The sequence below is a fragment of the Manis javanica genome, chromosome 1 (genome assembly GCF_040802235.1).
Source record: "Manis javanica isolate MJ-LG chromosome 1, MJ_LKY, whole genome shotgun sequence".
Taxonomy (NCBI): Eukaryota; Metazoa; Chordata; class Mammalia; order Pholidota; family Manidae; genus Manis; species Manis javanica.
In genome coordinates this window covers 28,034,999-28,062,996 of record NC_133156.1, presented here as the reverse complement: position 1 = coordinate 28,062,996, position 27,998 = coordinate 28,034,999, and the positions used below count along the sequence as shown (strand labels likewise).

Genomic DNA, 27,998 nt, shown 5'->3' with positions numbered 1-27,998 from the left:
CTGTGTTAATGTTAGTTTAATGACAGAGACATCCCACAGTCTGTTAGTTATAATTAGGCAACCTGGGGGAGTGTGTGCTGCTTTCTTGGTGTGACCAGCCACACGGGTGCCCTATCTTCCAGCTCAGAATGATGAAGGGCTAGGCAGACACCCTGAACTTTTAGCTTCCACCTGGCTCATTATAGCAGTACCAGATCCAGGGTGGGTGGCACTGTGGAGAGAAGGCTAGAGGGCAGAGGCTAAGAGATACAATTAGATTCTTACAAGGAGCCACCCTGTTCAGAAGGGCTTGAGCCGGGGTGGCCTCTGAGCACTTGTCTGGTCTTGTGCTTCACTTGGTTAGAAAGGGTGTTCTTTTCCTAAGGCCCAAGAAGCCTCGTTTTCTCAATGTTAGGGCAGCTCCAGGGAACTTCGTAGTCACAAAACCAGCCCATTTCCAGTCACAAAACCAGACACGAGGGGAGTGGGGAAGGTTAAGAGTGAGCTGGGGCTTCTACTGGTTGGCATAGCATTGAGAACAGTGGGCAGGGGCTCAGCCTCAGCCTCAGTCCCTGACTGGCAGTGATGGCCCAGGCTCTGGAAACAGTCCTCTCTGACCTCCCATGGATTACACATTCCTGAGTTGTAGACCTGGGCCAGGCTGTTGAGTGAAACAATGGAGGGTAGAGTCTGTTCTCCCCATGGTGCCCCTTCCATAAAGGAGCGGAAGCTCGGAGGAGGGGGCAGGCAGTGGTTCACAGTTGTCACCTCCTCAGCAAAACTGGTAGTTGTTGGGCTGCAGCAGGGGCTGGGCTGCATCTGCCTGCTCACAGCAGGCCAGCTGATTGCTGGAGCTCTCCTCCCCCGGCTCACTGCTACTGCTGCTCCTGCTGGGCAGGTTGGTGTAGGCCTGAGGGCAGGAGAAGGCGAGCAGGTCAGTCCTGATTGCTGGGGTGCAGCTTGCCCTGCCTTAGCCGTCTGGAGCCGGCCCCACTCACCCTCTCTCTCCTGCCCACGTGGGCCTGCTCCTGAAGAAGGGAGCAGATCTGCTGGAAGGTGGGTCTGCGGGTAGGCTCCAGGGCCCAGCAGGCCTGCATGATGCCATATCTGAGACAGGAGAGAAACTCCCCATTGGTCTGGGATCCACACACACGTCCACATCCTAAAGAGTCCTGCCCAGCAGAGGTCCCAAAACCTAGTCAAAAGTGAGCTTCACCCAAGACCTGTGCTAAGTCCTTGACATGTGTGATTTCGTTTAATCTTCCCAGTAATCCTTGGAGAAAGGTATTTTCATCACACCCATTTTGACAACTGAGACAAGAAAAAGCTCAGAGATGCTATCTCACCCAAGCTCCTAGAACTGAGAAGGGGCACTCTTGCTGCCTGCAGGTAGGTTTGAGAGGTGGGCTGAGAGAAGAATGGCTGGTTGGCTGTAGCAAGAGACTAAAGTGGCAGGTCGGCTGAGGGGTGTGCCACAGCTGGGTGTGTCCACCTTGGCAGTGAGTGCCTGGATGGGTCCCGAGGGCAGCTATGTTGAGAGAGTGACTGGGAAGAGATGCAGTGGGTGAGTTCATGGCCAGCTGGCCCCTTCAAAGGTTGCGAGGGCAGGGAACCAGTGAGAGGCAGTAGTAAGGTGGTCAGGAGGCTATGGTGGCTTGCTTGGCTGCACTAAATGAAAAGCTGGCCAGCACCTCCACCAGGACAGAGAAGGAATGAGAGGAGCATTCCTCAAGGTCATCATAACAGTCCAAGTTAAAAACCTATCATCTGAGTCAGGACCAGCCCCAGTTAAGAGCACTCAGCTTCGAGAACATCCCCCATGACACCTGGGGAACCAGGGGAACCCTGAACTTGGCAAAAGGGGCTTGTTTTCATCCTCCATAGAAGAGAGGAAACCTGGCCCTGGAACATTGTGGACAGAAGGAGTAGGACCATATGCCTTTCCACCCCTTTCAACCAAAGGTGTCCTCCTTCCTCCCTAGGGTCCTTCACTTACATGTTCTTTGGGGCAAACACAGGCTGGGCCATTTGGTATCCATCCTTTACCAGTTTATAGAATTTGCTGTTCACCAGGATGCCAGGGTACGGGTTCAGCCCTGCGGAGGTCAAGATCATGTAAGAGATCACACTCGGTGTTCACCTTCCCCTTTCCCTGCGCCCACACATCTCAGTGAGGCTGGATGCGAAGGGCCCTTCCTGAACTACGATAAAGGAACTGCGAAGGGCCTATTACCTAGGCCTCATCACACCATGCAGAGAATTCCAGCACAGGCTTTGGAGTAGTTAACAGGAGTGCATGGAAAGCCTAAGCCCAAGTCCCTGTGCCTAGCGCTTCAGAAAGGAGCCACGCTTCAAGGATATGCATGTTTCAGACGATGAGGGGCCAACAACACAGTAGGAAGCTGCAACTATGCAAGCTCGCACATGAGGGAACAGCCCAGAAGGAATGCCTTTCGGGGTGACGGTCTGCCCAACCCACACAAGCTGCAAGAACACCCGACTTTAAGATGCTTTGTCCACCCCTTCACTCACACTAGCCCTTGTTCTGCCATCAAGCAGCCTTGACTAGCATCCTCCACAAGGTGTAGGATACCAGTTCACCAAACACGAATCAACCCCAGACTGAGCCTGCCCTGGTCCAACAGCTCACCGAGTGAGAAGATCTCCCAGAGGAGGATGCCGTAGGACCAGACATCACTCTGAACCGTGTAGATACAGTCGAAGATGCTCTCTGGAGCCATCCACTTCACAGGGAGGCGGGCCTGGCACAGCAGACTCCAGTCACATTGGACCCTGTCTCACCATCCCCTCCCCAGCCTGGCCCATGCTTCCCGCTACTCACATTGCCCTTGACGATGTAGTTGGAGTCATTCATGATGTCCCTAGCCAGCCCAAAGTCCCCAATCTTGGCCACACGTCCACTGGTCAGCAGCACGTTCCGGGCTGCCACATCCCGATGGATGCACTAAGCGAAAGCACTGCAGGGTTAGTCTTGTGAGGCCCCTCCCTTCCTGAGCCCAAGGTGCAGGATGAGCAGCCCAGGCCCCAGGAGGCCTTGGGTCCCCTTTGAAGGAGTGGGCATCCATTGGTCATGTACGGCTTCTGCCCCTACCTTCTACCAGGACCCGTGTCTGAGAAAATTTAATGTGGTCAGGCAGTGCAGCTTTTAGAAACCACCATTACTGTGGCTCTCTGGCCCTGAGCAGCAGGAGCTGACTTAGAACCTGCTGCCCTGCCTGGGCTCAGAAACAATGATCCCTCGTGCTGGGAGCAGCCTCTGGCCCACAGCAGTCACTAATAATAGCAGCTGCCACCTTCAGGGCCTTCCTGTGCCTGGCCCTTCCCTAGGCATCTGTACCCATAATTGTTCTGCTCTAAAATACCCTGCATTTGTGCTCATTTTTATAGGTGTAGAAACTGAGGCTCAGAGAAATTCAGTAGTTGCTCAAAGTCACACAGCAAGTGGCAGAGCCAGCAGTCAAACCCTGGACCCCTCAAGTGCTTTAAGGAGGATGATCATAGCTCCCACTGTCTGGGTTGAGTATTGTACACACAGTTCATACCCAATAGCAATTCAGGGAGGTTCTGTTATCCCCACGAGACTGTGCTTTGTGAGGGGACACAACAGTTGTCTCATTCACACTACTGAATAAAAAGGAATAAAGCCTATTTTGGAAATGGGTCCTCCTAAGCCTGCTGTGCACCGGGAAACAGGCTCCTCTCGGGCTGGGGCTTGCTCCCTTCTGGGAACTCTCCAGACACAGCTTTCTCCCTCCACTCTACCCCTACAAGCACTTCAAGGCAGCAAAATGTGTGGCCACCGCTTGCTTGCTCTCTGGCCCTCTGACTCCCCCTCACCCTCCTCACCCTCCTCACCCTCCCCATGGGCTTCCCTCTCCTCCCCTTTGTTCTCACCATCCGGCCTAACAGGAGTTCAGCTGCCCCCACCTCCCTGGGTAACCACATGCCAGGACCTGTTCCCAACTCACATTCTTGGAAGCCAGGAAGGCCATGCCCTGTGCCACCTGGCTCGAGAACTGGAGCAGGTCACACAGCTCCAGCAGCCGCCCCTCCTTGTCTGGGTCTGGTGTGGGGAGAGGTATTAGGGCAGCCCCACCACATGCCTGCCGCTCCCTGCCCGGGATCCAGCAGCCCCTCTCCTCCCCAACCCTGGTACCTCCTCACCTTGTTCAGAGTAGGAGTCGTTGGAGGAGGAAGTGGAGACAGGCCTCATCTCCACATAGGTGTCCACACCCTGGCTAGAGAAGCCACTGTCCCTGCAGAAAAGAGAGGGCCAGGGGCAGGTGGGTCCCATCACTGCATTGCCCAGCTCAGGCTTTGGCCTCCAGCTGCCCCATGGCCTCTCCCAGTCACTTAGCAGAGAAGGGCAGGGACCTTGGGGTCAACTGGAACAACCTTTCTGACAAGGAACCTCCTGCCATCTGAGTGATCATTGATCTCTGGCCATTCAGGGAGGTAGTTAAACCTGTTCTGTCTTTGGGCAGCTCTGCCTGTTGGTAAATTCTTCATTGTTTCTAATGCCAATCTGCCCCTGGGATTTTCTCCCTCCTGGTCCTCGCTTTACCCACAGGGACCACGGAAAAGTGGGCTCTCTTTTCCCCTAACAGCTCTGCAGGGACTTGAGCATATTCTAGGGCCCCTTCTTTGAGCTCACTCCATTGAGACAGTGGCTCTCACCCCTGGCTTCACTTTAAGATCACCTGGGGAGCTTTTGACGCTCTGCAGGCCCAGACCATCTCCAAAACAATACGGGCAAAGCCCAGTCATTTGCACTTGTAAATCTCTCCAGGCAATTCCAGTGTGCAGCCTGAGCTGCGGCCCACTGGTCTAGAATAGTGCTTCTCAAACTAATTCAAGTGCATGTGAATCACCTGGGGAATCTTATTTAAATGCAAATTATGATTCAGCAGGTCTCCTTGGACCTGAGATTGTGCTTTTCTACAGCTCTCAGGTGATTCCTATGAGCCCATGCTTTGGGTAGGAGGTAAATTTGAGAAACACTGCTCTAGACTGAGTAGCCATACTGCTAATATTTCAAGCAGTTATGATTTCTGCATCTCTCGCTGTACTGTTCCCTCTGCAATAGGGAAGTTTACTTGACAATGTCCATACTTGAGTGTTTCCAGAAAGAGCACCATCTTATTTACGGTCTGACCTTGACAAAACCATCCCTTCCCTTGGTCTAGAAACTATACTTCTATTAATGTAGTCTGGGATCCCATTGGCAGGATTGGTTCACAGGCCATTTGCCCTTAAAATCACCCCATTCCATGAATTGCTTCTCCACCTGCAGATCTGAAGATGGAAGCTCATACTTTGGTTCTCATTTTGATCTGATCTGGCCTGAGGTTCTAGCCTGCAGAGGCCCAGTATGAGATGCACTCTCAGAGGTCTTGTCAGAGAATTGGAAGAGGAAGCGGATCCTGTCAGGCCCCATATTCAAGGACACTGGATGGAGCGAAATGGCCTCCTTCCTCTTTTGCCTCCTCAGGCTTGGCAGTTGGCTAGGGCGGGGAACCAGTATGCATCCTTCTTGTTCTGATCCTGTCCCAGCCCCCAGCATCCTGGCTTGGAGGCCCCCACAGGTTCCAAGACCAAGTCTTCCAGGAGGGCAGTGTGGCTCAGGTGAGTACTGGACCAGGAGTCAGGAGAGCAGAATTCTAGCCCAGGCTCCACCTCTGCCCCGACGGATGTGTGATGGGAAACTGGCCACTTCCTCTCTGGTTCCCCATGTGGCTCTGTCCATCTGCCTCTGGGTGGCTTCCAGCAATCACAGCATTACAGAATAACTACTGAGCAGAAAAGACCTTGAGAGGTTTGATCTGTGATGGCTTTCCTGGGGAAACAGGCTGGAGTAGACCCGGGGCCTGGCCGCAGTCATGCTGCTTTGACCCTTCTTACCCAACAACCAACACACTGTCCCCACCTTTGTGCTGCTGGGGACAAAGAGTGCTCTGTAGCCCCCAACAGCATGAACCCTGGGAGAAACAGGGTGATTATCCCCAAGAGCTGCCCATCTCTAGCTCGGACCCCAAACAAATCACGGTTGAGCTTTACATACATTAAAGTGATGATTTCATTAATGCCTGTCTTTACTAGACTATGAGCTGCCTGTATTTGCCCTCGATACTCCTAGAACATAGTAAGTGCTCAATATTTCTTGGATGATGGGAATAGGAAGTAGTAAAACTGAGTTCCCCATATAACTTGGGGTGGCTACTCCCCATGGCACAGATGGGAGTGTGAGAGTCGCACAGCTACCCAACCTTAGCTGGCTTTGGGGACACCTGGGGGGCCCACCTCCCAGTCCTGGCCCACTTTTTGCCTTGCAAGGGTACTACCTGTGGACGTATTTCTTCTCCGGGTGGATGTTCTTGTAGCCGGTGCCCACCTCAGGGTCCTGGCTGGGACTCAGGCTGGGCTCCAGCATGGCCTCAGCCTGCCTTCGCAGAAAGTTGAGTAGGTCGCCATAGCAACAGTACTCAGTGATGACCAGGACAGGGCCTAGAGCAGCCAGGAGAGTAAGGTGAGTGTAGCCCTTACCCCATTCCCCCAACAGGAACAGGAACATGGGGGCAGGGGCCGCGAGGCACCCTGGACTGGGACTCGGGACCACATTCTAGACCATCTGTGAGCAGCATTCTCTGCTTTCTATGGCTCAGTAACCCTTCTGTCTAAAGAAGAGGAATCTCAAAAAAACTGTAGCCAAAGAGTGTTTTTTCCAAAGTAAGTCTGGTAGTTCCATAGAGGTCAAAGCTTTAATAGAAGAGAATGGGATGGACTGGAAGTCCAACAGGCTCTGGGGCTCATCTGTGGACCCTGCAGTGAGTGTACAGTTGTCTTTGGGTGGGGGCTTCTTAAAAGGTAGATTTGGGGGCTTCAGACCCACAGAATCAGATCCCCTAGAGCAATGCCCAGGAATCTGCACTCTTATTTCCTTCTCTGTGTGACTCTTGATGCCCACCGATGTCTGAAAACCACTTCTCAGAGCTCACAGAACTGTCTATCATCTGTAAGCAGCTTCTGACCAGCCCAGCATCTGGCCTAGGAATTTAAGGGATTCTACCTTCACTTGGAGAAGATGGGAAGGGTAAGATGGAGGGAGGTGACCCTAGGGCCCTCAGACACCCAAGAGGCTCCAGAAGCATGGGCCTCTGTGCCTGACAGGGCCCCTCACCTCCGTGGGTGCAGGCTCCCAGCAGGTTGACAATGTTCTCATGCTGGCCCAAGTGACTCATGATCTTCAGTTCTGACATGAGGGCCTCCTTCTCATCAGCGTGGGCCGTGGCTGGAAGGTGGGGCCATAGGTCCCCCAGATGGAGAGGGCGGGACATGGAGAGCCACACAGGAAGCACCCAGGGGAGTAAGCAGGGGGCACCCCAAAGCGATCAAAGGCCAAAAGAAGGAGAAGGAGAAATGCAGACACATAGATGGGGGTCAGGGGAAGAGAGAGGAGAGATGGCTTATAACTAAGCTGGTCTTGGGTGGCAGGAAGCCAAGCTGTGGCCAGGCTGTGACCCAGGCTGGCCTCTGAGCACCCTTCCTCCTTGGGGCTCAGTCAGAAGCCCCCCACACCCAGGAGTTAGAGGGAGCGGAGAGGTCACAAAGGAAGCCAAGAGTCTTTACCCCAATCCCAGGTTCTGTCCCCCAGTCTCTGACAGGCGGAAAAGGTGAGTGATGCCTCTTGTGACAGGGTAGGCCCTCCACTAGTGCACACCACCTCCCACCTGTCCCACAAATGCCCCACGGCCTTCTCCTCACACTTCAGCATCTTCACAGCCACCTTCAAGACAGCATCTTCCTTGCCCAGACCAAAGGCTGTGGCCTCTACCACCTTCCCAAAGGCGCCGGCTCCAAGGGTCTTTCCTGCCACACACACACAGGCTCCTTAGATCCCAGGGCACCAGAGAGCCCACCCTCTGAGGGCCCACAGGCTCCCTGCAGCCCTTGCCAGCCCTGTGGTGGGAGGGCAAGGTGGGTGCTGCAATCCCATCTCACCAAACTGCAGGTTGTTTCGGGGGAACTCCCACTTCTCATTGTAGGGCAGCTGGGTGGGGTCGATGAAGGTGTAATTGTTGCCCTCATAGCTCTCAATGATCTTCCAGCGTACCTGGTATTTGGGCTTCTGCAGAGGGAGAGAGAAAGTGTGTCAGCTGGGCCTGGCAGGTGGGTCTCAGATCTCACCCACAACCCCTAGAGTAGGGGGTGTGGGCAGTCCTGTGACATGGCTGGAGGAGGCAGGCTGTGGCTCTAGATGTGGTGAGAGAGGCCATGCCACTTCATACCCATGGCCCTGAGATCCCTGTGTCTGCTTAGCTTAGCCTCACAGTGTCCCTTCTCCGAGCCTCAGTTACCCTATCAGTCTAGTGGAAGCCTTGGACAGGATCACCTCTGGGGGCCTTGATAGCTCTGATAATTTGGTAATTCCTGAGCCAGAAAGGAGGGTGGAACCTGAGACCCATTCATCCATCCTCCTATCCAAATATTATTTGTTTTTATCTTTAATTGTGGTAAGATACATGTAACATAAAATTTACCATCTCAGCCATTTCTGAGTGTACCATTCAGTAGTGTTAAGTGCATTTACATTGCTGTGTAACCATCTCCAGAACTCTTTTCATCTTGAAAAACTGAAACTCCATACTCATAAATGACTTCTACATTCCCCAGCCCCAAGCCACTAGCTCCTGAATCCAACTGCTCTGGGTGCCTCATTTAATTGAGATCATGCACTAATTGTCCTTTCATGACTGGCTTCTTTTCATTTAGTATAATGTCTTCAGGGTTCATCCATGTTGTAGCATGTGTCAGAATTTCCTTCCTTTTCAAGGCTGAATAATATTCCAATCCACATATTTCACTGAGCACCTATTTGTGCCAGGCACATTAATTCGGGGATGAACAAGACAAAGCCCTGCTTCCGTGGAGTCTACATTTTAGTGGCTGAGATATTCAACTCAAACAAATACATATGCAGGGAATTTTCAAATAGTGCCATGAAGAAACTAAAGCAGGGAAATGGGCTAGAGAGTGATGGATACAACTGAAGGTAAGTCAGGGAAGGACCCTGAGGAGAACAGAGGGAGGCAGCCATCTGGTCACCTGAGGGGGCACTTTGCAGGCACAGTGAGCAGCAGGTAGAGAGGCCTGGAGGCAGGAAAGGTCCCAGCAAGTTTGTCAGACTGGAAGTTGCTCCTGTGGCTTGAGGGGTGTGGGGGAGGTTCAGAGACAGGGAGATCGTGAAGGCTGTGGTAAGTGAGTAGATTCCTTCCTAACTGCAGTACAAGCCCTTACATCTTGATGCAGGTGAGTGACACAGCTGACTGTGCATTGGTAAACTTGGGAGAAAGAGAGGGGGTCTGTGGGGAAGAGGGGCCCTGCCCACAAGGCAGGTGAATGCCCCGAGGACCTGGGCTCCCTCTCAGGCTTTCCATGCTGTTTGGGAGCAGCCGGCAGGGACAAGTGATCTGGGGAAGCGAGGAGGAGAAGCAGCTGCCTCTCTGTTTCCTGCCCACGGTGGCAGCTGCCCCGGGGCATCAGGCCAGGGGGTGCCTGTGAAGTGCTGATGGAAGACAGAGTTTAGGTGGAAAGGAAGCTGGGCCTGGGTGCTGGAGGACACTGAGGCCCTGGGTCAGCAGTCCAGCTCTCTTTCCGGTCAGCCCTTGGGACAGGGACCAACTGGGCTTTGCTTAGCAGCTGGGCTCCTTCATGGAGCACCCAGCTCTGAGGAGCTAAGGGGGGTGTGAGTGGGTGGAGGACTGGGGAGGAGGGCAACCTGGGGCTGCGAGCCTTGCTGGTTAAAAGACTGGTTATTATGACTCCAGGTAGCTGTGGGGAAGAGCTTCCAGATGGTAGTGTAAGAGAAAAGACTGCAGTTAGACCCAAGAAAGAACTTCCAGGTGCTGATTCAGAAGGGAGTCTACAGGTAAACTTAAGAAAGTATGTGTTATGGCTTGGGAGGAAAGTTTGAAATGGGACAGGAGGAGGAACTTTCTGAGTCTCAGAGGATTCAAACCCTGTGCATGGGTGCCTTCCCAACCCAAAAGACAGAGACAGAGTCAGGAGGGGATTCTCTGACTGCTCCAGGCCACTTCCATCTCCAGGAACCTCTGTGGCTAAGGCTGTTTCTTGTCCTCACCACTTCTTCCTCTGGCCCTGCAGCTGGGCCTGAGTCAGCCCCCTGCCCCAGGCCATGCAGGGGGTAGTGAGGAAAGGGAGCAGATCAAAGGAGCAGGACATTGGCTGGCTGGGATCTCTAAGTCCCAGACTGTCTGCAGGAGGGGCAGCTGTCTCTCCCCTGCCTCAGGCACCCCTGCCCCAATTCTTGGGAGGTAGCCACGGACCAGAACACTGCCTCTGCCCGCCCTGGAGAGGGCTCCTGTGTGGCTTCTTGGAGTTTCTACCCAAACGGTCCTCTCCTAAAGCAGAGCTCTTCCAGGGAGGTCAAGCTGGGCATTTAATGATCTAGTAGTAGTTGTATGATAGCAGCGAGTCCTCCTTGAGCACACCCATGCCTGGGAATTTAGCAGATGCATGGGTGAGCAGGGAACTTACCCCACACTCAGTGTATGCATGTCATTCATTGCACACAACAGGCCCAGGCCCACCTGCAACTTCCCCTTGGCAATAGAGGTGAGCAGGGAGACATCACTCAACCCTCCTCATCTTAAGTCTGCTAGTTCTGGGAGGATGGATATTCTTGAGGGAAGGTGCCAGAATCCCAGCCTTTGCTCCTCCCTGCCTCATCCTTTCCTCTCTGCATCCCTCCTCTTTCCAGTCTGCTAACTTCTGCCCTTTTCTCTCCCCCCTCGGCCTTCCCTGTGGTCTCTTTGGGGGCCAGAAAGACAATGACTCAGCCCTGAGGCAGAAACAACCCTTCCCTCAGTGGGCCACCCCTCACCCCAGGCGTGGGCACTGAGGACCAGCCAGGTTGAGTCCCCAGTGAAGTGGCAAATCTCAGAACCCCATGGGTAAAGCAGAGAATTGGACAGAGTGCATTGAGGCAGGGGCATAACCATCTTGGCCCCTCAAGGACTTGTCCCAAAGGATACCCTCCTTCTCTTAGCTTTGGGTGGGTTCAGGACAGTTGAATTTCCTGTATGGGAAACAAGGTGACTGGGAGTACATGTTCCAAAAATGATCCCACAGAGAGAGGGTAAGACGTCCCCAAACCACTGCTGTGTAAGGGGGCTGGGCATTCTGAGGTAGAAAGGGCTGGTCGGGGAACTGGGCTCTTCTCTGGAATCTGCAGAGCTGTCCTGGGCAGAGAAAGCAGCTCTGCAGGGCACTGGGAGGCAGTTTTCAGCTCCATATAAGGAAGAACTTTGCAACAAAGCTGCCCAGAGAGGGAATGGGCAGCCACAAGAGTGAGGTAGGTCCTGTCCCTAGAGGTAGGCCAGCAGGGCCCAACAGGCATGTTGGCTGTGTAGTCAGTTGGGAGATGCCCAGCGTTGGACCTCCTCAAATCCCACAGTGGGTGGGCTGACACGGGTTCCCCAGTTAACTTCCTTCTGGGATGAGGGTGTGCAGCTTCCCTGCTGAGCGCTCTGTGCCCAGAACCCTGCTGAGTCTGTCTGCGTTATGTCATTGGATGCTCACAGCAACCCGGTGGGGTGACTGCCATTACTAACATTTCACAGAAGGAGAAACAAGGGCTTGAACAAGGCTTAGAAATGAACTTCCCATCCAACCTCCAACCTCGGGCTCATAAACTGGACCACCAGTAGGCTCTTAGAATGTCAGAGGAGGGCTAAGTTACCAGTCTCCTGGTACACGTGGGGAAACTGAGGACCAGAGAGGGCAGTGTGAGTCAGCCAAGGTAACAGGGCAAAACAGTGGCAGAGCAGGACCCAGACCCCCAAAGTCTTGATCTGGGCCTGTGGTTTCTTGCAGGGGGCAGGGGTTGCACTTGGAGCCGGCTCTTCATGCCACGTGCTGACATGAGCATGGACAGCTGATTCCATGGGCCCCTGGGGGTCCCCCCACATCCCATCTGCCCCGTCTACTCTGGTCTTCTCATACTCGAACCCCCAAGGCAAGGTGTAGAGAAGAAAAGGCAGCCAAGGGGGCCTACCAGGTGGGTCAACTACCGCTGAATCTTTGCTCCCTTGTTCAAACCCACTGATGGTCCTGAGCCCACAGCATGGGCCTCAGCCTCTAGGACCCCAGCATTTCCCCACCTGCCTCCTCTCCCAAGCACTCACCTTGGTTTCCCCCGTGCTTCAGCAATACCTTCCCCTGAGTCTCTTCTCCCCTTTAAGCCCCATCCTCCAAGGCGTGTCCCACCCACGGCAATCCGCCTTCTCCAAGCAGACTTCATTCCCCACCAGTACAAGAGATCTCTCCACCCCTGGCCTCCCTCAGCCTCTGGCCTGGCCCTTTGGGTGTCTGATTACACTGGACGTCCTCTTTGCTGCAGGGAGGCAGCTGGGCCAGGTGGTGGAGGCTGCAGGCCCCACTTATGAGAGGCCCCTGGAACCCTGAGTCCGATTTTTTGCCATAATGGAGCCTCAGTTTCCTTATTGTAAAATGCTGGCTGATAGAATCTCTGAGTCTGGTTTGCCATGAGAGTAAAATAAGATGATTCAATGTTATACATAATTGTTAAAATTACAGCTTTTTAAAAAACAGCCTCTGCCATTGACCAGCTGTACATCAAGGCAACTTGTCTCAAGCTCTCAGAACTTTAGCTTCTGACTCTGTAAAATGGGGTTAGTGATATATCTACATGCCATGGCTGTCGTGGGCATTAAACGAGAGGATATAGGTAACACGCTTCATAAAAATGTCCCTAAAATCGCTGCTGCTGATTGAGTATACAGAGTGACAGGCTATACACTGACTATCAACATGTAATAAGTGGCAGCTTAGATTAATAACAATATTACACAAGGAGGAGGAGGAGGAGGAGGATCAGGCCTTCCTTCCCCACTAGACCACCAGCCCCCTGATGGGGGGAACACAGGCCTGGCCCTTTGATGGCCTCTGTGTGTGCCTGGAAGCCCCGGCTGGGACAGGATCCCGTGTTCACGCTCTCTAGAGCCCTATTCCTCACCCTGTATCATTTTTTGCTCTGTAATCCATGCCCTCGCTTTCCTGGTTATTTGATTAGTGACCATCTCCTGCACTAGACAGTGGACCCTATGAGGGTTCTAACCTCCTAGGGCTGTACGAGGTCATTGAGATAATGCCTGTGAAGAGCTTAGCACAGTGCCTGGCACAGAGCCTCAGAGGCCCCAATTTTGGCTCACCCAGCCCCCAGCCACTCAAGTTGGCATGCAGTAGTTGCCCACTAATGACTGGCTGACAGAGTGAGTGGGTGTTTGGGGACTGAGGGGTGGACCTGCATAGCCTATGTGAGGGTCCAGCTCTTTCGGGTGCCTGGCTGCCCCCTGCCCTGCCCATGCTTACCTGCTTGTACTTGTAAAAAAGCACCAAGAGGAGCAGAAGCAGGAAGGCCATGATGGCCATACAGGCAGCCAGCACTGGAGTGAAGAGGGGCTCATCAGGGGGCTGCAGGCGGGCTCCTAGAACCGGCAGGGCAGAGGAGTGAGCCAGCAAGCAGGGGAGGCCTCTGAGACCCGCACAGAGATCAGGCCAGTGCACTGCCTGGAACCCAGCAGGTGCTCAGATGCTGTTGACTGAACAAAATGTCCTTGCATCTGGAAGCCCTGAGAGCCTCAGATAGCCTTCCTGCAGGCCCTCCCCAGCCAGGAGCAGAGAGGACAGGCCCTCTAGCTCTGCTCATACCCAGCCCCAAACCCTACCAAGAGTCACAGCCTTGTGGCTGGGGAGCCTCTCAGGTCACACAGTCCCACCCCCAGCCAGTACAGGGAGCCTCTGCAACAGCCTTAGTGCTCAGCCATGGCTTGTGTGCACATGTACGCACACACGCATACACCCACAGGGATGAGAGTTTACCACCTATGCCTCTGGGCAGCTTGGACAGAAAGATCTTTCAGCGTTTAGACTGAAATCTGCCTTCCCAGTATTTCCCTGCAGATTCCCTGAGTGTCCTTTGGAACCACAGAGACTTTTGAGGGTCTGAAAGCCAGGCTCATAGCCTCCTCTAGGTCTCCTCTTCCCAGATCAATAATCTTAGCTCTCTCAACATTTCTATCACTTTTCCCAGATCAACAAAGTGGGTCTGAGGCCAAATCTCACCTCTTCCACTTAAGAGGTATGTGACCCTGAGCCTGTGACTTCTCCCAAAGCCAAAGGTTCACCACCTCCAAAGTGGAAAGGAAAGTAGTACTAACCTCCTAGAGCTGTATGAGGTTCATTGAGATAATGCCTGTGAAGAGCTTAGCACCAGTGTAAGCACCCACTGAACTGGTGGTATATTATTATTATATGACCATGAGCAGTGAGACTGAGAGCAGCTGCAGGCAGCTGCAGGTGGGTCCTGGCCTTGGCAGCTGTGAGGAGATCTTTGGTCAGGAGGGCTTGGAGTTGGACCCAGAGAGGTAGAACTCAGTATGGCTGGGGTCTGCTCCACATTGGAACTCTGGCCCTGGCTCCCTGGGACAGGGTCAGTTTCCTGGGCCCCCCTACTGACCTGGCCTGGATGGGGAGGAGCAAAGGCTCACCTACAGAGATGGGCCAGAAGACCTGGGAGCTGTTCCCCAAGCTGTTGTGGGCCCTGCATTCATATGTCCTATTGTGTTCCAAGGTCCCAATGACCAGCAGGCTCTGGACAGTCATCTTGTGGAAGGGCTCCTGGCTGAGGACCTCTGGATGTGAGTCCTCCAAGATAGGCACTTGGGTCTCATCACATCTGGGAAGAACAGACTGGCTCAGAGTTTTGAGGTACCCAACCCCTCAGCCCAGGTGAGGAAGGTGAGTGGAGTCCACCTACCTATCAGTGTGGCCCTTGCACTGCAGCCATGTCACCCTGGGCTGAGGGTACCCAGAGGCATCACAGAGCAGTGCATCAGAGCCGTTGATGAAGGTCCATGTGAGCCGCACCTCTGGTGGGTCTGAGGAGGAGAGGAGGAACAGAAGAGGGAGGGCCAGCTGATCCAGAGGCCCCAAGTCCTGTGTCTCCCCGCCCCACACTGAGCCCATTCTTCCCCATTCGCTACCCGCAGCCTGTCTCTCCAGGGAGCCCTAGGGACCCATGCCCCCAACGTTTGTTCCATCACTCACATCGAAGGGTGAGCTCAAAGGTCATGGCACTCCCACCTCCAGCGTTTCTGGCCAGGAAGGAGTAGCGGCCGGCTTCAGAGGGCTTTAGGCGAGGCAGGGAGAGGGTGGAGGTGTACCTGCACAAGAGGGGCAGGCCATCTGAGGTGAGCCCCAGCTCTGGGGGACAACAGTCTCAGACAACCACCCGGAAGGGCTTCATTTTGTTTTTGGCAATGCATGTAGGGCACAAAGGCCACAGTGGAACAAGATGCCCAGGCTGGGTGCCATTGAGACCTGGGAAAACACCCAACCTGATTTCCTTCTTTGCTTTTCTCATTTTTAAAGTGGTTTTGTTCTGAGGTTCAGTAGAGGTGATGTCTGTTAAGTGCCAACGCTCAGAGGCACATCACTGAATGTGCCTGCTTTTGCTGCAGTCACTGGGCCAAGGAATCCCTGCTGAAAATGCCAGCCCCCAGGTCAGCTCCCACCCCTAAAGCACCAGCCTTGCCAAGAGGGACTGTGAGAGGGATGAGAGGCAGGCTGCAGCCATGGGTCCCCAGAGACCAGGGTCCAAGTCCTGGTACTGCCATTTCTTTGCTGTGTGACATTAGACAAGCACTTAACCTCTCTGATTATTTGCTTTCTTTGCATGAGGGTGGCACTGGTAGTAATTAATTTACAGACTTGGCCTAAGGATTAAAGGGGTGTGTATTCAGAGTGCTTGGCACAGAGCCTGACTCATTGTAGGCACTAATTTAATGTTTCTCTTTATTACAGAAAAGACCTGGAAGCAAATGCAAAGAACAAAAGTTATCCTCAACTCATTCCAGGTAATTTTCTGCTTTATTATTTTTTTTAACTCTATTTCATAATTTTTCCATAGTGAACATATAATTTTTAATAAATAATCTTTAGAAAATGAATTATAGCAAATTACCAGCTCTTGCTTGGAAAGTATCTGCAGCCACTGCTAGACTAAAGCCTATGGTATGCAAAGGGCACTCTCATTCACCCAGACCTTTGGGGTACAGAACCCCTCTAAGGCATCAGTTCACGATAACTAACATCTACCTGTTAGGCTGAAAGAATTTAACTTTTTTGCATGACTCGAAGTCACCATCATGAACACACCCATCTTAGGAGCTAAGTTCAGTGGCTGTTTGGTGCCAGGCTCATCTGCCCTGTGCTGAATGTATTTTAAGGGATTTCCCTGGTTCCTTTCCACAGTGTCCCTGTTGCTTATGGGCTCCTGAAGCCTGTCCATGGACCAGCCCCCTCCCAGTGGTCTATAGACTCCAGATTCAGAACTTCTGTTTAAGATGAGGGAAAGCTAGAAATCCTGGCCAGAAAGGATGAGAAGGGAACTGAGAGGAAGAAAATGAGGACAAGGGAACATCCTTGTTAATTCTCACAACCTACAAGCAAGAGTCCCAGAATGAATGAGGTCTAGGCTCTGGGAGCTAGAAAGAGAACCCAGAGAGTTTTGGAGTTCCGAGATGTGTAAGGGATTGTCTAGTCCAGGGATGACCAACAGGCCTCCTCTCACGAGCCAATTATGATTAAAACACTGCCTGGAGACTGTACTGAGGACTCTGAAGCTGTTTCTGGACCCTGAAGGAAAGAGTTAAAAAATGGATTAGTGACATCCATCATGAGTGTGGGAGGGGAAGTCATCTCCCATGTACCTCATATTTGCTGTCCTTGGTCAAGCTGTACTCTCTCATTGTAGAGGGCAAAGAAACTATCATTTTAAAACCTGGTATCAGTGTTCCTCCTATGGAGGGAACTCTTGTTTAGATACCTACCAGGTTAGGCCACTTTGAATGGAAAAGTAAGATCCTGAGGACATAGTCCATAAGGGCACAGGAAAAAAAATATTCCTGAAGTGTCATATATGTGAGATAAGCAGGATTCTGGAAGCGGAGAGCTGGGAGAAAAGAGGCTGTAGAGTTAGATGACACTCTATGAGAAGAGTTTTGAGAAGAAACCACTGAGAAATTCTCAGAGGTAGGTGACACAGTCCTTTAAAGAACTTTCTATGTATCTGTGATTGTGTTATGTCAATCCCTCTGCCCCTCAAAACTGTTTGTGGCAGACTCTCTGTTCAGTCATTATCAGGAGTGTGTGTATGAGTAGAAATCATGGGGCTTTGTCTTCTACATTTGTTTTGGCCATGAAAGAGGGGATGAATGAGACTGAGAGTTCTTGAGTGACCATGAGATGCACACCCCAAGCAATGCTAGAGTTCTTGAGGACAGTGTTGGATTTCCCAAGGATGTAGCCCAGAGAGGTAAGCCAATCTGATCTAAACCTCAACCACAAATGACTGATATTGAGGCTCTCCATGGTCAGGGAAACGGAGACCCAGAAAGGGGAAGGGACTTGCTCAAGGTCACATAGCAGGTTGAGGCAGGACCCAGGTGTCCTGCCTCCTGACTGAAGAATTCCCCATCCACCTGCAAGACTATCCGGATGGGGGCTGATGTGTGGTACCTGTATGTGTCCTTGTTAGTGGTAAAAGTGAGCTTGGACTGTTGGTCAGAGAAGGGTCCCAGATAGGTCCAGTTAAGACCCTGCAGGCCTGGGTAGGCCTCCACCTTGACTTTGAGATCAAGCTTCTCACCCACGGTCACCTCCTGGAAGAGGTTCTGTTCAGAAGTCAAGTTCAAGTAGGCGCTCTCTGGAAAACAAAACACACAGAGAGCTGGCATTAGGGGGAATATGTCCTAATTTGTTCATTTGGTGACCCACCCATTAATCCAGTCATTCAGCTGTACCATCCCTTAGAACCTACTATGTGCCAGGCACACAGTTACCCCACTCCAACCCAAGACGTGCCCTCTGACACTCTCTTTCCACCACCCACTGCAGAAACACAAAGCTCCAAGCTCTTCTCTTCACTGAATCCCTGGGAGAACCTGGACAAATTTATATCCTCCTTGGAGCCTATACCTCCTTCTTTGTATAATGAAGAGATGGAACATATCTTAAAAAAAATTTTCACAGCAGTAAAAAAAAGTCTGCTTTTTCACAGGGCCTCACCCATTTCTCCTTCTTCTGGTAGTAGTTCAATCAGTGAAGCTTTCACATCCAGCTCTAAAGTGGTCATGTGATCTAGCCAATCAGGGTAATATGTCTCCTTTGGGCCAGTGACTGTTTTGCGGTAGGCTCGTGAGTCCATGACACTTATGTCCATGATTTTTATTGGAACTCTGGGAAAAAAGAAGCCCTCATTCCACTGGGATTGCCAAGCCTGGTGCCACTAGGGGTCCCACAGAAAAATGTAGAGCTGAGAATTGGGAAGCAACAGGTTCTTGTCCGCATTACCTGAACACTTAGATCAACTCTACCTGAAGCTCATATCCATGGGATTTTAGCTATGAGGCCAATAAAATTCTCTTTTAATTAGTTTAGTTTGAGTTGATTTCTGTTACTTCTACCTGAAAGAGTCCTGACTAGTTTCTTCTAATTAAATCTTACATGAATTAAAATCAAGCTGCTCTAGTTGAATCTCAGGCAAAGGAGTTGTCCCAGGAACCCTCTTCATTTGCTCAGCCTTTCTGTGACTTTAATGGAAGCCCTGAACTACCTTCTCAAATCCCCCAAGACTTTGCAAAAATTTCTGGACTAGATGGTCTCTAAGGGCCCCTCTCCTAAATCAATTCTATGAAATCTAAAATTCACTCTTTTACCCTGTGATACACCTGCTGAGAAGCCCCCTACGGTTCCCTATCAGCTCCACTATTCAGCTTGGCATTCAAGGCTCTCTTCACTCAATCTCCCTGTGCCCATCTCTTTTTCCTACTCACGCACTCACTCACTCACTGCTCTATCCATCTGAGTCTCCTTAACATCCCCCCACCCCCCCCCCCGAACACACCACAGGTGTTCTGACTGTGGAGGTTGTGTTTAAGCCTTTTCCTCTACCATGACCCCTATCCTTGTTTTCTCTTCTATTTAGATCCATTTCATCCTTAAAGATTCATGTGAACCAGGGAGTCCCCACCTACCACTCCCGGTCTCTGGACTCCTGTTGCCCTTCTAGACTATACATTAATTAGGCACCATGTCTGCTCTACTTCATGCTTCTGGTTCTCCCTTCAGATATCTATCTTCTATCTCCAAGTAATCTGTGAGCTTTTAGGTCAAGGCTTCTCTCTCTTCCCCTTAGCCATCTATTTATTTATCCATCCATCCATCCTAACTCCAACCACTTCCCACCACCTCCACCATCACCACCTTAAGTCCCCATCACCTCTTACTTGGACTAAATCATTTCCCTGCTTCCACCTTTGTCTCCTTACAGACAGTCCTCAAAAAAAGCACCAGAAAGCCATGTTAAATCTTGTTATATCCAAGCCAAATCATGTTACTCCTTTGCTCAACCTTCTGTCAGCACCCCATCTCTCTCAAGAGGAAAGGCCCAAGTCCTTGCATTGGCCTACTGGGCCCTGTGGGATCTGCCACTTTCTCCTTTCATGCCTCTGGTGTCTTCTTGTACCACTCTTCCTCCTGTGCTCTGCCCCAGCCACACTGACTGGCTTGTGTCTTGCATGTGGCAAGCACAGTCCCCCTGCCTTCAGAATGTTGCTCTGCCAGGAGGTCTCTTCTGCAGTATTATCTGCTGAGTTTAGTCCCTCAGCGATTTCAAGTCTTTGCTTAAATGTCAGCTTCCCAGTGAGCTCTTCCTTGATGACCACCCTAATTTTAAACTGAAAACCCTACAGAACTGGTTTATTTATCTTGCTCATTGCTTGTCTAGACCAATAGAGCAAAAGCTTCCGGTGAGCAGGGGTTTTGTATCTGTTTCATCTGCAGCTATATCCTCAGCATCCAGAACAGTGTCTGGCCAGAGGCATGAATGAACACAAACATTTATTCAGTGTCTGCTGAGATGTAGCAGTGCACTGTAAGAGCTCCAAGGAGGGAGAGAGGGGTTCTGGTGGAAGATCTAGGAAGGATCCCAGAGACATGGCTCCCTAGCTAGGCCCAGGGTAGGGGGATTCTAGTGGAGGTGTTAGCAGTGCCTCCTCCTCCTCTCCCTCCTTCTCAGTCCCCTTATGCACCTTCCTTGCCCCAGGATCCCTGCCAACCCTCCCCACCTGATGCTCACCTACCACCCAGAAGACCATGGAGGTGGAGTGAACACCTCGGGCATTGGTGGCCACACAGGAGTAGTTGCCAGCATCTTGGAAGCCTACGTGATCGAGGTTGAGGGTCAGGACTTTCTGGTAACGGTTATCATGGAAGTCAGATTGTTGAGAGATTGTGAGCTGCAGCCACAAGAAATGGAAATGGTATACAAGGTTGTTTAGTGATTAGAAAGATCTGGGTTCAAATCCTCAGCCTTTAAGGATTACTATCTGCCCTTCCCTGGGCAAGGGACTGAACTCTGAGCTTCAGTTTCTTCATCTGAAAATGGGAATAATACTGGTCTGTGCTTCTAGGATTTTAGTGGGAAATAAATAAGATATTGCATGTAAACGGTGTAGGCTGTGCCTGGCACAGGGGATGGGAAAAGGTTCTGAAAAGCAGCCTAATGCATTCTCTTCTGGGAATATTCCCTCTTCCTACCTCTCTCCCAGAGTCTTTACAAAGTAGTCCTTATATTCCTTGGCTTCAAAGGTAGCCTAGGAACCCCTTGCAAATTCGGAAGTGAGCTGACATCTGGGGATAGAGTATTGCCTTCCCCACCCCACCCCCACAAGATTCAGTGATGTGAGCCTGAGCTCTGGCTCTGGACCAGCTATTGACGGGCCGCAAGGTCTTGGGTGAGCCCACTGCCGTCTTGGCCTGGGCTATGCCCTCAGCCCAGAAAGCCAGCTTGGGTGGGGCTCCATCCTGCAGGGCTGGGTGTGCTTGGAGGGTAGGCAAACTTCACCCTGCTGTATCCTCGAGGACTGACCTTAGTGTCCCCATGTAGGAGGGAGACATCAAAATTGACATCAACGTTGCTGGCTGAGCACATGATCTGGGCAGCCTCTCCTTGAATCCGCACAAGCTCTGCAGGCTTCAGTATCAAGGTTGGAGGCCCTGGGACAACTGAGATCAGGGGAAGGGACTCTTGAGCACCCAGGCCAGAGATGTCATCCTTCTCTGTGCCATGAGCCAGGCTGCTGGCCAGGGCCCCAGCCATGCCCGCATCCCAAATCCTGGGTGGCAGCTTTGATGCCTCTATTTCTCCCACAGAAAGTCTTGGTCTCCTTAATGGACCACTTCCCTCCCTCAGCACCCCTTCTCCCCAGTCTCACTGCCATTCTCTGCTCTGGACTCCTGCAGCAGCCACCAGGAGGGAGGGACCCCTGCTGCCTGTCTGACTGTTCCACAAGCTAGCTTCCTGAAGAATGTAAACTGGATCATGCCTGTGTCCTGTGCCAGTATCGGGTAGCTTCCTGCCCCTCTCAGGCCAATGCCGAAGTCCTCCCCAGGTACCCAGACCCTGGCACTGAGCATCCCAGCACCTCCTCCGTGCTCTGCAGCCACACTGGTTCACCAGCCACAGACTTTGCGCTCCCCCACCTCCTGGAATGCCCTTTCTCCTAAACCTCAGATGGGGGGCTGTCCCCATCCTTCACCCCTTAGCTCAGACATTCCTCAGAGAGGTCTACTGTGACCAGGTCAGCCGGATCAGCCTCCCTCCCACAGATCCAGCTCTCTGTGGCAGTTTCTTGTTTGCGTTCTCTCAAGTCTGTCTCTCCCAGGAGGGTGGCAGATCCGTGAAGACAGTACCCCAGCAGCTAGTCCAGTGCCTGACCCATAGTAGGCGCTAGATTCATGTTTGTGGCTGTTACTGTTGGTGAAAGATGGTCTAATCCAGTTGCCCAAGGTCCAGAGACACTAAAGGACTCATTCAAGGTCACTAAAGAGGTCATAGCAGAACTAGGTCCCAGGGCTCTTCAAGATGACGTGCAGGGAAAGAGCCCTAATGGGCTTCCTGGCCCACAGAGTGGGGTCCTTTGACTTCCTAAACAGGTTTTGTGGCCTCAGAGCCCAGGGCCTTGGGACAGCCATGCCACTCTGTCCCTGGTCCTCATTATAGGGGCCTGAGTCCTGTCTCAAGCCCAGGCCTGAGCCTGGAGCCCTGTTTACTCACACCAGTCCTTCCAGAAACCAGGTCCCATCCCCAGCTCACCAGGAGCAAGGGGGAAAAGGAGTGAAACGTCACTACTGTTGTCACCCCCACTGTCAGCACTATCCGAGGCATGCACCACTATTTCCCCGTGGCTTGGCTCACCACTCCTCCCTCACATGCCCAGTGCCCAGCCTCAGGCTGGCACTGCATGGGAAATCCACATCTGGGCAGGTGGGAGAGCTCTGGGCCTGCCTTCTGTTCCCAGAACAGGTGGAACCTGTTTCCACCGCATGACTTTGGACCTGCTGTCTCTGCTTGGAGCAGGTCCTAGCAGGGCCACCTCCTTCTCATCATTCATATTCTGGCTCCAATAAAGTGTCATTCTCTTAGCGTGGCTCTCCCTGTCCCCAGCCCCATGTACTCTCAATTCCATCACCTTGTCTAGTGATTTTCATAGCAGGTCTCATGATCTGAGATGGTCTTGCTCATTAAGTTATTGCATGTGGTCTGTCTCCCCTGGCCTGACGCCCCCTGCTTGTCCCAGTAGGTGCCCAGAGATGACTGCAGTGTGATTGGAAGGAAGACGTGAAAGAAGGGGGACACCCATTACCCTCCTCAGGCCCAGGTCCTGCCACCACTCACATATCTGATAGCTCTCCGTCCCTGCCCACCACACCTGGCCTGACCCTCTGCCCCACGTACCTTTCTGCACTTTAAGCCGGATGCTGACCGATGCCACCATCCTGCCGCCTACCCGGGCACTGCACTGGTAGTCTTGGCTCTCAATGAACTTGGCCCTGTGGACAGTGAAGCCGTGCCAGAGCGAGAAGGAGTAATTGGTTTGGCGCAAGACAGGCCGGCCCCGCACTCGCACTAGCGAGACACCCGCCTCCAGTGCCGGGTCGGTGAGCAGGCAGGGCAGCAGCGCGTCCTCGCCTTCCAGCACTATCACTTCCTGCGTCAGCACCTTCCAGGGCCGATCAGGGTCTGGGGCAGAAGGGATACAGGATTAAAACTTCATTCCCTCCACTGTGCCAAGCAGTCCCTGGACACTGGTGACAGGGAAGCTCAGAGATACTGATCATTTGCCTGAGGTCACACAATAGCAGGGAATCTTAGCCCGTTGCTTTAGTGGGGACACTGAAGCCAGGTCCAGCCCAACTTGATGCTGTGTGACCTTGGGCAGATGATTCAACCCCTCTTAGCCTTTGGAAGATGGGCATAATCCTAGAACCTCCCTCACAGGGTTGTTGTGAGGATTACATTAAATTGGAAGTGCTGTCACTGGTCCTTCTTCATGGCAGGTGATCAACAAATGTGTAGCTCATTTCTGATGGTTGATAATATTAGAGCCCAGCCCTTCTGCCCAGCCCTGGTGGAGCCTGCTGGGCTGGGCCCTTCGGGAGTAAGCTCAGAGTCCTCACCTTTGACATAGATGTGGATAGTGGCGCTTCCCTCCAGGGGGCTTCCAGGCTCAGTGCAGCGATAGGTTCCCGTGTTTTGGAAGGTGGCATTGTTCGTGGTCAGGATGCTGTTGGGGGCATCAGGGTCCATAATCCAGTGCGGAGAGATGGGGCCGTCCCATTCCACACTGCCATTGCCCACACATCGCAGGGTCACCACTGTGCCTGGCTCCACAACCAGCTCAGGGCCGCTGGGCTCTATCTCTGGAACCCCTTCAGCTGGTGGGGGGCAGAGAGCAGACAGAAGTGAGGCCTGAGGTGACATCCTTTGGGCTATTCCCAGCCTCTGAGATGGGTGCTGCCCTGGCAGGGGTGGTGCTGGGGTTCAGCTGTGACTTGTAAGATAACCTTGAACAGGTCCCTGCTCCACTCTGGTCATCTGATCAGGTCCCTCTTCTGAGAAAGGGAGGCTAGGGGCTTCCTTGGCCTCCCACCCAGCATGTGTGCCAGGGGGACTCCTCCAGCTCCTGCCTCAGTCTGCCCAGCTGTGATTACATCATCTTTCTGCCCAGGAGGGGACTCTTTCAGCCTCATGTACAAAGTGGGCATCCATAGTCCCAAGCCAGGGCCTGGCTCAAAGCAAGGGGCTCGAACAAGCAAAGACAAAAACGAATGAATGGAATGTTCATGGCAAAGTCCTCCCACTTAATTCATATGGGAAAGAAAAAAAGGGATGGCCCAGCAGAGTTAGAAAGCTCCCAGGAGTCTTCTTCTGTGCCTGCCTGTTCTCACCATTGGACATTTGGACTATAGCACAGCAGATGGTTCAGAGGCTCTGTGCCTCAGTTTTCTCCATCTATAAAATGGGACAATAACTGTACCCATTTATTTGGGTGTCAGGAGGTTTAAATGCATGGAAAGCCTTTAGAACATCACCTGTCACCGCATAAATATGCAGTAAGGGTTAAGCATTGTATTTATTATCTTGTTGGCCCCCAGCCATCCACCACAGCACCCAGCATTGTTGTGTTTTATCTCTTTTAAGGAAAATTTTCTTGAAGGAGAAAAGAGAACTTGAAACCCGAAACCCATGTCAAGGCCTCCAGGAAGAAGGCCCATTGCCTCTGCAGTGTCAGCACTTTTGTAAGGCCTAAAATAGGGACAAAGGAGGGAAGTGAGAGCTGATTCAAGGCCTTGGAGGGGCTGCCAGGCGCCCCTGGCCTGTGTAGGCGGAAACACGTTGCTGGCGCCCAGCCCGTCCCCCAGTTTCCGCTCAGCCTGTGGCCCTTCTCCTCCGGTGCTCTCACTTCTGCTTCCTGGCCCTCCCAGCCACTGTCCCCTCCCGGGGAGACCAGAGGGGTGCCACCTGCTGGGCATTGCAGCATCCTGGGCTGCCCTGACCCACTGGATGCCCTGAGTGACTCCAACCCCTCTGCTACAGTGACAGGGACGTGGACACTCTGCCCAGGGCATTGGGGGAATTCAGAGCTGCTCCACTGAACTGCACAGAGCTCCTTGAGTGGGTATTTCCACTCCACCTCCACCATAGACCCTAGAATTGGAAAGATCTGTCAGATGATTTCAGGATGGCTTAATCTGTTTCGATTTTGTACCCATCAGAGATGTGCAGTCTCTCTGCCTGAGATTCTGATCAGCATAGAGATTGAATGAACTAGTGAATACTGCCAAAGCTAGCACTTGGGGGTTGTAGCCTTCCTGCATCATGTGACCACCGGAGAGAGGGGTAAGCACCATTTCTGGCAGGCTCTTGGTAAGTCCCAACAGAGCTGGTGCTGCCTGATTATAGCTACAGCAATCCTGGGTCCCAGGCTGGGGTTTTATTGCAGGGAAGAGCTTGAACTGTGGGGTCACACCAACTTGAGTCTGCAACTTGGTTTTCCCTTACTAGCAGGGTAGGTTGCTTAACTCTCTGACCCTCAGGCTGCTCTTCCAACCAATGGGAATAATCCAGGTTCCCACCTCTGAGGTCTTAGGAGGATTCAGTGAGGTGATATGCAGCCCTGGCTCTGCCAGCTGCTCCTACTCTGGGCTGCTGCATCAACTGCTACATTTTCAGCCTCCTTTCTGATCCTGAGACTCTGCTATCTAAAGTTTTAACCTCTAAGGGTCACATCCGGTGACTGTGTTCTCAGATTCTGTGAGTCTGTGTTCCACTTCTGCAGCCACCTGGTCCCACAGGCACCTTGTCTCTTCCCCTCCATTGCCTGTCTCTCTAGCCCATGCCTTGGCCTCCTTGAAGTGTGGTCAGCAAGAGACAGCAGTCCTGTTTTGTGCTGTCCTGTTATCCCAGATATTCACGCAGGGCAGAGCTGACACCCTCAACTTCTGCCCCCAACTTCCCCCTGCTGGCTCAACTGGTGGTAAGGGAGAGCCTGCTCAGTCCCCTGTCCTCCCTGGGTTGGGGACCGTGGCTTGGTGAACACTGACCAAGAACCCCTTCTGTGCCTGTCCAGAGTCCAGCACTCTTACCACAGCTCCTAGGATGTCTCCCAATCTATACTCCTTCCCTTCAACACACACACACACACACACACACACACACACACACTACACACCAAGACCTAGGACACAGCCCCTTCCCAGCCGGGGATCTCAGCAAGTCTTCCATCTCTAAGGTATTCTAAACCTGTGCCCAAACTCCCTCAACAGCAGTCCCCCTACACCCATTCATTCACCACTGGTCTACTAGGGAGAGAACTTAGGTTTGCAGCCTGCTCTACTCATCTCTTCTCTCCTTGGGGGCTGCATTCTGGACAGCCCTCTTTTCCCCACAGTGCTGTCCCAAAAGCAAGTTCTGGGCATAAGGACAGGCCAAGGTAGTGAAAGAAAACCCATGAACTTTTTGGAGAGGAATAGTCCCTATCTTAATTGCAATGGTGGGTACACATGCATATACATTTATCAAACTTCATCAAACTCTATACTTAAGAATCTGTGCTTTCTGCTCAAGGTAAGTGATATCTCAATAAAAAACAACAGACTCTCAAGACCATTGAGATGGACTGAGTTAGAGAAAGACCTTCAGTGGGCTATTGTCAGGGACCAGATGTGCCTATTCCTCAGTGTCCCGCAGCCCCAGGAGAGGCCAGAACTGAGGCTGCCCTTCTGCTTCATCCCCACTCCCCATCCTGCCCCAAGTCCCTTCAGATAAGCTTGTGATCAAATATAATACATGTTTGTTGGGCCGACTGTAGCTGTAAACAAGGGCTCGGCCCCTCCCCTCCATTAAGCACCCTCCCAAGTGTAGTTTCTGCATCACTGATCCTGCCACCAGAAGTGGTGGGGTGGGGTCTGCCACAGCTCCCCATCCTCAGCCCAGCAGCCTGTGTCTGCAAGGGCTCTGGCCTGGGTGATCCTCGCTATCCTACCCACCACACACCTCCCTCTAGCCCTAGCCCTTTACCCTCTTCTCCTAAATTTCTCTCTTCTGAGTCAGAGAGGATAACCTTATCTCTCATCTGACCCCTTACCCAAGGCTCCCAAGAAAGGAACCCTGCCCCTTTGGGCCTTCCCAAGTCAGGTTCTGCTGAACATCAGTGAGTCACAGGCTGGCAGAGCTGGCAGAGCCATCAAACTTTTTGGAGAGGAATAGTCCCTATCTTAATTGGAATGGTGGGTTCACATGCATATACATTTATCAAACTTCATCAAACTGTATACTTAAGAATCTGTGCTTCTACTCAGTATAGGTTTGGACCAGCACCATTGGTGTCTTCTAGCTGCTGTTAGGAATACAGAATCTCAGGTTGTACCAGAGACCTATTGAGTCAGAATCTGCTTTGTAGCAAGATGTCCAGGTAATTTTATGCACAGTAAGGTTTGAAAAGCATTGTTTTAGTCCATTCCTTACCTCCCCAACACCTGCCATTGAATAGGTGGACGAGAAAGCCCTGGGAGCACAAGGGGGTTGCTCAGGACACATGGTGAGTCGTGTCTGAGCTGGGACAGACCTGTAGCCCTGGCCGGGGGGAAGCCACCCCTCCCACACTCTTTTTGCTTCATTGTCTCTCCGAAGCAGATACCCACAAACCTGCAGTCTACGCTGAGGAAATGGAAGCACAGAGTATGGACACCCAGTGAGGGGCAAATGTTTACAGACTTTTTTGACGGGTCCTCCCTGTCACTCCCCCGCTCTGCCCCTGAATCCCCAGTTCTGCACTTACCATACCAAGCTGTGGCCACCAGCAGGGCCAGCAGAGCCCTTGGGCCCATGGCCTCAGTGGGGAGGCAGTAGGCTGATGCAGGGCTGGGAGGCGGGCGAGACATGGGCTCCCAGCTGCTGTCTCCTCGGGGACCGCTGGACAGCGTTCCTCTCTGCTGCTCTGGCTGTTTGTCTTGCTTTCCTCTTCCTCCTCCTCCTCCTCCTTGGGCTGATC

At 52.4% G+C, this 27,998-nt stretch overlaps 1 protein-coding gene across 1 annotated transcript; it reads right to left on the bottom strand.

Annotated features, from left to right (window-relative positions):
• Position 1: 1 nt before the first annotated feature.
• Positions 2-27,998, bottom strand: CSF1R (colony stimulating factor 1 receptor). The gene is made up of 21 exons (XM_017642814.3): positions 27,786-27,998; positions 23,623-23,880; positions 22,901-23,185; positions 21,032-21,168; positions 20,240-20,399; positions 17,620-17,806; positions 15,148-15,263; positions 14,858-14,978; positions 14,589-14,776; positions 13,411-13,526; positions 7,999-8,125; positions 7,762-7,866; positions 7,178-7,288; positions 6,342-6,504; positions 4,165-4,256; positions 3,969-4,063; positions 2,822-2,944; positions 2,630-2,741; positions 1,976-2,075; positions 978-1,086; positions 2-889 (listed from the first exon to the last, which is right to left on the bottom strand). Exons 1-21 carry the CDS (start codon positions 27,886-27,888, stop codon positions 752-754), a joined length of 2,946 nt encoding a protein of 981 aa, XP_017498303.1. The 5' UTR covers positions 27,889-27,998; the 3' UTR covers positions 2-751.